The sequence below is a fragment of the Morus notabilis genome, unplaced genomic scaffold (genome assembly GCF_000414095.1).
Source record: "Morus notabilis unplaced genomic scaffold, ASM41409v2 Scaffold413, whole genome shotgun sequence".
NCBI classification, from domain to species: domain Eukaryota; kingdom Viridiplantae; phylum Streptophyta; class Magnoliopsida; order Rosales; family Moraceae; genus Morus; species Morus notabilis.
This window is the reverse complement of record NW_010363912.1, coordinates 545050-555074: the sequence shown is the minus strand read 5'-3', so window position 1 is coordinate 555074 and position 10025 is coordinate 545050. Positions and strand designations below refer to the sequence as shown.

The 10025-nt window shown below is 37.3% G+C and overlaps 1 protein-coding gene across 2 annotated transcripts; it reads right to left on the bottom strand.

The window, feature by feature from the left end:
- Positions 1-2383: 2383 nt before the first annotated feature.
- LOC21400085 (vacuolar protein-sorting-associated protein 33 homolog) lies at positions 2384-10025 on the bottom strand. 2 transcript variants are annotated; one of them, XM_024170193.1, is made up of 22 exons: positions 9834-10025; positions 9669-9708; positions 9463-9543; positions 9024-9218; positions 8831-8941; positions 8676-8741; positions 8322-8429; positions 8085-8129; positions 7704-7760; positions 6461-6555; positions 6212-6263; positions 6014-6070; positions 5834-5896; positions 5633-5739; positions 5137-5259; positions 4949-5030; positions 4766-4836; positions 4419-4499; positions 4210-4267; positions 3953-4014; positions 3438-3534; positions 2384-2813 (listed from the first exon to the last, which is right to left on the bottom strand). In XM_024170193.1, the coding sequence occupies exons 1-22, from the start codon at positions 9884-9886 to the stop codon at positions 2724-2726; spliced, it is 1794 nt and encodes a 597-aa protein (XP_024025961.1). In that variant the 5' UTR covers positions 9887-10025; the 3' UTR covers positions 2384-2723. The 2 variants fall into 2 exon arrangements, with proteins under 2 accessions (XP_024025961.1, XP_024025962.1); XM_024170194.1 differs by having other exon boundaries at positions 3438-3531.

The window sequence follows — 10025 nt, the reverse complement described above, 5'->3', positions numbered from 1 at the left end:
ACGAACATAACCTAAGAATAAATAACAACTTAAATAACGTTACTACCTCAATTTTTTAAAATTAAGTAAATATAATGATAACAAATTAAATTTGAATATAATTTTGACAGCATAATATAATTAACATATCAACTAACAAATAAACAGAATCAATTCGTGTGTAAGAAAGGATAAACACATACATCAGTCGAAAAAAGATAGTGCATATAGCGAAAAGAACACAATAATAAAACGTTGAATATTTGTCAAGGACAGAAAAGAAATATTATCAGGAGGAACCCTTCAGAGTGTCAGAAAAAAAAATGATAAACAAACAAAATAAATTGATGTATTAAAGAGCAACAACAAAACCTCCAATATTATTAAAGAGCAATAAAAAAATATATTAGCATAAGGAACCCTTCATAGATCATGAGAAAAAACAGTAATAAATACAATATATATTTAACAATTAAAGAACAGATTTAAGAATGAACAAATACCGACCTTATTCAAAATTCAAAGAAGAACGATAGATGCAGCAGACACAGCACAACAACAAAAGCAAAAATATATTGCTTAAGAACAGTAAAACAGAAAATATGGCAAGATATGTATTATAACAGTAAAAGAAGAAAAACAGAGAGAATGCAGAGAAGTGTATGAATGAAAAGAAACGCAGTTTATACAAACAAAAAATTTATGGTGGTTATCCGAGAGCAGAACCAAGAAACAAAAATCAACCAAATTAATCATTAACTAACAACAGGCGCCATAGGGTGCCCTGGGGTCTCCAAGGGGTCTCCCGGGCGTGTCCCGAGAGTGTCCCGGGGGTCTCCTGGGGGTCTCCCAGGGGTGTCCTGGGGGTGCCCCAGGAGTGTCCCGGGGGTGCCACGGGAGTGTCCCGGGGGTGCCACGGGAGTGCCCCGGGGGTGTCTCAGGGCCGCCCCGAGGGTGCCCCCTGGGGTGACCCGGGGGTGCCCGGGGCCTCCAGGGGGGCGCCCCGGGTGTGCCCCATGGGGTGGCCCGGGGGTGTCCCAGGGGGTGCCCCAGTGGTGACCCTGGGGTGTCCCAGGCAGTGCCGTGGGAGTGCGCCAGGGGTGCCCCGGTTGTTCCCCGGGGGTGTCCCGAGGGTGCCCCGGTTGTGCCCTGGGGGTCTCCCTAGGGTGCCCCGGGGGTGTCCCGGGGCTGTCCCGGGGGTGTCTTGGGGCTGTCCCTGGGGTAACCCTAGCCTGCCCCAGTGGAGCCTCGGGCCTGCCCCGGTGGTGCCCCGGGTATGCCCCAGGGGTGCCCCGGGGGTCTCTCGGGGGTCTGCCGGGGGTCTTCTAGGGGTCTCTCAGGGGCCAACCTGGGGCCACCTCAGGTCTCCAGGGGGCCTCCCGGGGGTGCCTCGGGCGTGTCCCGGGGGTGTTGTATTGTAATAAACTAATATGCATTTAATTAATAATATTATTAAATTAGGTTATAATTTGCTCCAATTAAAAAAGCATTACTACTAATGAATATAAGTATCGATCTATTATAATAAAAACATAAGTTTTAACGTGTCATTAACAAGCAACTAACAGAAGGACTAACTTTTTAGTACCAAGGTAGGTTGGAATAAGCTTTTTTGGGACGCTTTAAAAGTTGGAATGAAAGTGGAATTAAATGTAAAATTTGGGGGCCATGTTTAAGATTAGAGCTAATTTCTTATACTACTGTTTTCTTACAAAAATTTAAATTTAATTCAAACTTTTTGTTTTGAACTCATGAACTTAACGGACATGTTAGAATTAGATTATCCCAGCTTTTAAAACACAACTGGTCGAATATATTTTTCCTCTTTGACCAAAAGATAGAAAATAAAATACTCTCACTCTCTCATGAACCAAACGGACATGTTAGAGTTAGATTATCCTAGCTTTTAAAACGCAACTGATGGAATATATTTTTCCTCTTTGACCAAAAGATAGAAAATAAAATACTCTCTCTCTCTCTCCTACTAATCACCCTTCTCGAAGCACAAATGGTGAATCTTCCAGGGAAAAAGAAAAAAGAAAACTACACGGTGAATCTTCCAGGGAAAAAAGAAAAAAGAAAACTACTAATCACCCTTCTCGAAGCACAAATGGTGAATCTTCCAGGGAAAAAGAAAAAAGAAAAATGGAGCATTATTAATGAATCCCATGCGGTTTGCAATGCGTTCCCCCCTCTATCTCTCTCTCCCTCCCTCCCTTCTCGAAGCACAAATGGTGAATCTCCCTCCCTCCCAACTACTCATCACCCTTCTCGAAGCACAAATGGTGAATCTTCCATGGAAAAAGAAAAAAGAAAAAAGAAAGAAAAATGGAGCATTATTGGTGAATCCCACACGGTTTGCAATGCGTTCCTCTTTCCAGTAAGTGGTCATTGGAAATTTGGGAGTTAAAAGTCTTTAAATCTTGTACTCATCAGTTTTTGTCACCAATATTCTGATTCAAAAAATTGAATCAACCCCATTTTTTCCTAATAAAACCAGGCAATTTCCTTGGGAGGAAATTGCATGACCGGTGACCCTCATTACTAGTGCTCCCAGCAGGCAAAAGAGTAAAAATAAAAGGAAAAAAAAAAAAAATCAATCTTGCAGGCAAATAAATTAAACACGGGTTATTATAGAAACAAACATGGACCGCAACAAGTCACGCCACAAGCTTCATCTTCTGCAGCTCTCAACCAGGAAAAAGAAAGTAAAGATTTTAAGACAAGAAAGGACATGTTACAATTCAACCCAACTTCTCAACGAATGTTTCGGTCAAGGTGTTTCCGCTGATGATTTTTGTTGTCCCAATAATCAGATCATATGCCATCCCTTCCTGCAAAACGCAAAATTCCCTTAAGCAGCTAGCTATATCTAGATTCGAGCGTAGAGAAAATTATAGTAATGAGTCGGTCAAGCAGTCCAAATCACTTGAAAAACGATGACCAGTTCCAATCGCTTAAATACCAAGTTTAAACAAAACCCCCAACCTACCATATACAATGGTTGCAACACAATATTATGATTCAGTAATTCCGTTTCACGTAAGCTCAACAAGCGAATAAGAAATAAGGTAAATTATTGGAGCAACAGAACAGTCGTGGCAGTTAGGATATTTCCTACGGTTGAGTCAAGGACTCAAGGCCATTGCGCTCGACTCAAAGATCATTTGAATATCTTGACTATGCTTAATGTTTCATCCATGCCTTTCATTGTTTGATTTAAGTTTTGACATGCAACTATGTTATGATGATCAATTTCTACAAGGGCTTTTAAGGTATTGATTATTTTCTAAGGCTACAACTCAAATAGGCAATCTGTTCTGGTTTTATGAACTGGTATGCAGCTTCTGAATTTCAAGTGAAAATAGAAATATACATATATTCAGTGCTGCTTGAACCAATGAAATTATCTTACCAGACGAGATATCATAAGTTTCACAATGATAATATTAATATACCTGAGCACTGAGAAACCGTAGAGCAGAAATCTCCGCGAATGTTACACCTCCAATGAACACTACAAGTACTAGGGAGCGCCTTCCGTCAGCCACCCTGCTATGTGTTAAGTGACAATAAATTGTGACCATATTATCGCAGTTAAAATCTAAGGAGAAACTAAAATATTGGTTGTAGTTAATTTCATTCAGACCACAGAATAAGACAAACAGAAATGTTTTGCAACCTTGATACAAAGTTCAGAACCGGCACAAGTTGCAAACTCCACTGCCTTTTTTTTTTCTTTTTCAATTGAAAGAAAAAGACTAGAAATAAATCTATGCTTGTTGAAGGTGAAGTTTGAAAATTAAAAAAAAAAAAAAAAAAAGCCATTCTGTTGTGTATCTCTCTGATTAATGCAACATGCAACATATATATATATATATATATATAGAACCCAACAAAAGAATGTCAAACATATGAAGAAAATAGAATAATTAAAAAATCATCATATAAAAGAGGATCAAACGAGGCATACTTGTCTCCACTGGCTGAAGAGCCGTATAGGTTGTCAAACGATGAAGTACTTGAAAATCTCCCCTGTGGAAATAGTAAGACCCATCATGATTAATTAGACATAGCAGAGTAAAGAAAAGATGAGAGTTATGGACTGCTTTAAAATAATTTACAAAGACACCAGTATGAATAAAACTTGGTAAAAATGAATATGTCAAAGCAATGAAACAAAAGACGCAACCAATAAAAAAAAAAAAATTTTGAAAGAAATGTACTCACTCTTTTTGTATCTGAATGAGGCCCAGGTAACAACTTCAGGATTTCTTCTATAGGACGCCTGAAGGGTTATTAAATAGAAGATTAAGTCATGTGCAAGATAAATTACAACAGTAGAATTTCAATTGAGATTTTATAACAAATTAGATAATACAAAACATGAATTTGAATAGAAATAACCACCAAGTAGCAACCTAAAGAATGATCCTCACCATCCAGATCGAACAGCATGCTGTACAAGCCGAATACTAAGAGGTGCGTACCCAGAAAAGACATAGGCAATATCATTGGGGCTGTCACATGCAAATTACTTAAATAAGTTAGTGAGCAAGACAGAAAGGCTAACACCAAAAGTATAACCAATTAAGATAAAAACGATACAAAATGAAATGAAACTAAAAGAAACTGAAAGAAAACCAGAAAACAAAAAAGCTAATAAAGCAAAACACATCAGCATCCTGTCACGTGAACTAAATTAGTTTCACTATAAGAAAAACTTCCTTTCAATCATAAAGAATAAAGAACAAAGGAAATGTGAGTCCAAATGATTGAACAATACATGGCTGTGTCAGTATCCTCAACCACAAGTTGCAGAGCACGTTTTACTGTCAACCAGTTGCTTTTTGTCTCCTGAAAGGTTCATACAATTAAAATCCAGTCTCATCAATAGAAAACCACGATAGTTTTTTGTTAAAGTACATAATTTTAAACTGCAATAACGATTTCAAGGTAAAGAACAAACCTGTTTTCTAAACAATCCAGCTTTTTCCAAGTTATTCAACGTTCCCATGTGCTCAAATCCATAACTATGGAGGAGCTCTCTCCTAAACCAAGAGTTATGAACTATATGAGTAATAATTAACACGAAATGCAACATTCTCTAAACAGCGAATGTTGGCTGTAATATAAGGAGGTCAAAGCTTTTCTTGCCTCAAATAGTCAAAATGTTTTTTGGGCAACCCTGAATTTGTGATAGAAAATAAGACAAGAAGACGAAGGACATTTATCAGTGATTCTTGCTTATGGATCATTTCTTCAATGTACTCGAAACATCTGCAATCATCAACAATATTATTTTAGCTTTTAACTCTCAGACAACGTGACAAATCTCATCAATCAGAAAGGTGCAATGATAAACGTACAAGAGGCAGATTTTGTTACAAGAAGAACACGGCAATATTACAATTTCGCGATTACTTACATGGCTTTAAGAAGAATCAACATATACTTGATTCAGGATACAATAACATACAAGCCAATGTCATAAGGTGACCAAATAAAACAATGATCTTTGTCTCTACGTCTTTTCAATAGTTAAGAAAAAATATAGTATAATAAGCAAAAAATTGTCCCCCCCCCCTTTGTCTCTACGTCTTCCCCCCCCCCCCCCCCCATGTTTCCAATAGCAGCAAAAAAGCCAGCTTACATGTCATAACTCTGAGCCTCAATAATTGTGTGCTCCATGTCAAGTTTCCCCAGAAATGATGGCTTTGATGTGAAAGTTGACAGGTGCTGAGCAAGATTTATATGCCTCTAAAGCAATAATTTGCACCACTTTAAAAACCCAAACCAAGAAAATTCTAATTATAAAGTTAAAACTAAAATTTTCAATTTAAAAAATACATACAGTCATTTCTGGCAATGAGTTCAGCTTTTTGACAAAGTCCTTCAATTCAGAAACTGATTGGCTCTGTATTACATACCAGTCCATTAGAACTAAAAAAAACAGACAAAGCTTTAAATTGATTTTCAGTGATTGTGACGTAAATACAAAACAACATGATCTTGTTTCAAGCTGTTCACTTACCGTGGTTGTCATCTCTGTGTAGTCCTGCTTCATGGATGTTGCTTTTTGACGTAGAATCTGCAATCATACTGCAGATGGCAACTAAGACATTGGAACTCCAAAGGAATCGTTTACTATACTGGATGCTTAAAAGAGACAGTATTTGGAAAAGGAAATGAATAATGAAAAGGAACATAATCTGCTGAAAAAAGAATCAACCTGGACAACAACTTCGAAGTTGAGATCCCGTATCTCCTTAAAGAGCTTGTCACTACGATATGGCAAGGAAAGTAAGGAAACAGAAACACAAATACAGTGTAGTAAATTCTGAAAGCCACAATACAAGCTCATAAAGTATATGCAACTAAAGGGATTGAAGAAAAGGCTCCATAGTATATATAATGTTTTCTATAAGAAGCAAGATATCATTGCATTGTACTATGAAATATATAAAAGATAGTATTTTACCTAGAATTAAGTGGAACTTTGATCTTCTTTCCTTCTTGCTGAACACCCATGATAGATGCCTCAAGCTCCACTGCACCATTGTTTATGTGCAAAAACTGCATGAGACCAACAAGGGATAGCTTAACCAAAGAGAGCAATTATCCTCCTTTTATTCTCATCAGGGATGTGCTGTGTTTAACCTGTCCTTAAAATTTAGCATTAGGCTTAATTTCACTGGAGTCCCATGAATTTTCGGATCACTCCTAGTTTGCCCTTAAACTTTAAAAACTCTTACTTTGACCTCTGAAATTTAAATTAATCCCATTTAAGACCCACTATAAGAATTTAGGTTAAAATAAACAGGAAAAAAGGGAGTGGTGCGGTCACATGGTCTTTTGGTTAGAATTTTAGTTAAAAACTGATAGATCCCACACAGAGAATAGCAAAGAAATGATAGGAAAAGAAGCTGGAAGTTTGTATTAATGGAAGCCAATCGCAATACAGGAAATGCAAGAAAGTAAGATAGGTATTGAGCTTTCGAGAGGCTCAATTCTCTCCCAGAGGAACTACTATTCTTTACTCACTAATTGCCTGCCTATTTTCCCGCAATTCCCCCTACTTATTCCATTACAACTGAATTCCCGTGTAACTAACACAGATCCCCAGGCTCCCCCACAAGTTACCCAATTAGGCCTTACCGTACCAACTAATTCCCCCCCTCACGTGCTTGTCACGCCTAGCATAAGTGAACCGAATAGGGGGCTTATCAAAAACAAATGCAAAAAAGACTACGTGACCATACTAAATCCCCTCTCTTTTCCGTATGATTTTTAACAAATCCTTATAAAACTTATAAAAGGGATTAAGTGCGACTAAATCAAAATTCAAGAGGCAAAGTGAGAGTTTTTAAAGTTCCGTGAGAAAACTAGGAATGACCCCAAAATTTTGGGGGCACAGTTACCTTTTAGCATTAACACAAAAAAAAAAGAAATTAAAAAATAAAAAATAAAAAATGTTGAACATCTTACTACCAGAAATCAGTTGGGTTCATTCAGGTGTTTCATGTCGAGAAGAACTTATTTGACGTAAAGCGAACAAAGCAACCTATTCCAGATCATAGTAATTGTAGGGGAAAAAAAAAATGTCCACCGTGCTAATTGACATAGTACACAGAATCTCAAGCTTGAAGGCCAAAAAACCAACTCAAGTTTACCGTTTATAATCTTTCAGTTTAAAATACTGCCCCATTACCACAGTGGCTTACCTCATCAAGAAGCCCCTCATATGTTAGTTGAGAACACATAGGAGTTACCATATCCACCTGAAGCAAAATACACCCAATTAAACCACTTTTGAGCAACACCGTTGGTTTTATTTGCATTGGCATCATCAGACCATTGTAATATCATTTCTATAAACTTGGCCTCCTCAATCTGTGATTAATAGGTGATAAAATTATCTAGGAAGATTTTCCTATGGGTTCTATATCTATTTGTTTGCAACATTTTACCTCATCGATCATTAATTGATACGTGAGGGACATTTGTTAAAACTTAAAACGAGTTATCATATCCAAATTCCATTATAACAGCTGGAAAAAATATGCAACAAGGGGGGAGAGAGAGAGAGAGAGAGAGAGAGTTACCTCCCTATCTAAAAGAATAAGAGTATTTATCTCTGGCACAACCATCTGAAATCCGCATACAGCATCAGAGATTCCCACAAAAAACAAAACAAAATGAAAGAGAGATCAGTGAGAAAGAAGCATGTCGTGCACATATTTTCATTTTCTGCTAAGAAAAGACTATAGAAAACCAATATTTTAAACTCAAATCTGTTATATGCTCTTTTGTCAGTAAGGGCTTGAGGTAATGCATATTACCTCAGGCGAGTTAACTGGTTCCTCTGCTTGCATATGGTTTAGTATGTCAGCAACACGTACTGATGCTTTGCCTTTGGCCCTCACATTTGGTATTACACCAAAAGAAGACTGCAAAAGAGTACCCAATACACGATTTTCAGTTAATTACAAAGACTGTGAATTAGAATACACAGGACCATTCATAATTCTGAAGGACTCAAGGGAAAATTTCAGGGCATTATCTTGTCATTACTTTCGTTATACACTTTAGGAACCCATTGTTATACAACTTAATCAACTTAAATAGATGGTTGCTGGAAAAAGAAATAAAAATAAAAAAAATATAACAAACTCGTAAGCGTACTTTCATACTACCTCAAGCTTGTGAATGGCTTTTGCAATATGCCAAAGTGAGCTTGTATCACCATCGACTTGATATTCCTAACATGCATACAAAGTATATATCAGCAAAGAATTGTCATCCGAAGCTAATTATGCTCAAAACTGATAAGGTAGATTTTCTTGCATACTTTATAAGCAAGATCCAATTCAAATGATAGAACATCCTCATCCAATGGAAGAATGTACAACGGGTACTCCCCTACAGTCAACAAGTGATGGACTTTTTCCTCTTCAAGGATCTGTGTAACCAAAACGATACCTTTACAACATCTTTCCAGCAAATCATGCTCTTAATAACATTAATGGGCAATAAGCGGTTACCTTTTCGCAACCAACCGCACGGCGGGGGACAAAATAAACGTAATACTCCCTCTGAAGACCTTTAGATAAGTCATTATGAACATGTGAACTAATGAATTTCATCAAGTTAAGCTGAGAACGGACAAGGTACACCACTTTGGCCAAATCGGTTTGAATTGGATCGGCCGAGAGATACCGCAATTCAACCCCATGTTCCTGCTTGCAAATCATTACTAAAATGCATTAAATTCCAAATTTCCCATCACCTAATTTCCATCATTTCAAGAAAAATCCCAGTTAATTAAAACGACTTCTCCGCACTTAAAACATCAAATTTGAGTAATGAGGTAAACAAAATTCGCTATAAAAGTCCAAACGCCATATGAGGGAAATGAATTCACAATAAAAATGGTTCATCGCGATTCGTTTTCTAGGGAAAAAAAAAAAAAAAGAAACGTACCTTGAGAAGCGAAGTCTGGATAATCGATGAGAGAGATCCACCGAGCTTCGGATCGATCACCAAACACTTCTTTCCTCGAATCTACAATTTTCGCAAAAGAATTCAATTTCGATTATTACACATACAGACACAAACACAGAAATTTATATATCACAAAACAAAACAGATCAGTTTACGAACTCTGAGAATTTTGACAAAAAACTCACATTCTTTAGGATGTTTATAAGCTCTTTCTGAGACTGTTCCCTGGAATATAAGTATTCATGAGCCAAATATGATCATTTTCAAAAGAAAAATATAGTGAATTTAAACGGTAGAATTAGATGTTATTACGATGGAATTAAATAGAAAAATGCGGTATTGGAAGATACCTGAGGGCTGTGAGATTGAGAGGAGCATTGTCTAAGTTTGGAATTTGAGCCATTGAAGTGAAACTTCAGAATTATTATTTTCTTTTCGTAGCGGAAAATGCAGAGGAATTGGTTTTGTGGAACTTGGAAGACGACGATCGTAGAGAGGCTGGTGAGAAGAGAATGGGCCTGGACTGTTCCACTCGGGCTTAA

What these genes read in the sequence shown, in the direction of transcription:
- LOC21400085 (XM_024170193.1), bottom strand. Translation starts at nt 9,886, where the DNA reads ATGGCTCAAATTCCAAACTTAGACAATGCTCCTCTCAATCTCACAGCC. An exon ending in TTATAAACATCCTAAAGAAT is followed by an intron (nt 9,544 to 9,668) that starts GTGAGTTTTTTG and finishes CGAAAATTGTAG; the next exon opens with ATTCGAGGAAAGAAGTGTTT. An exon ending in AAACATTTTGACTATTTGAG is followed by an intron (nt 5,031 to 5,136) that starts GCAAGAAAAGCT and finishes CTCTTGGTTTAG; the next exon opens with GAGAGAGCTCCTCCATAGTT.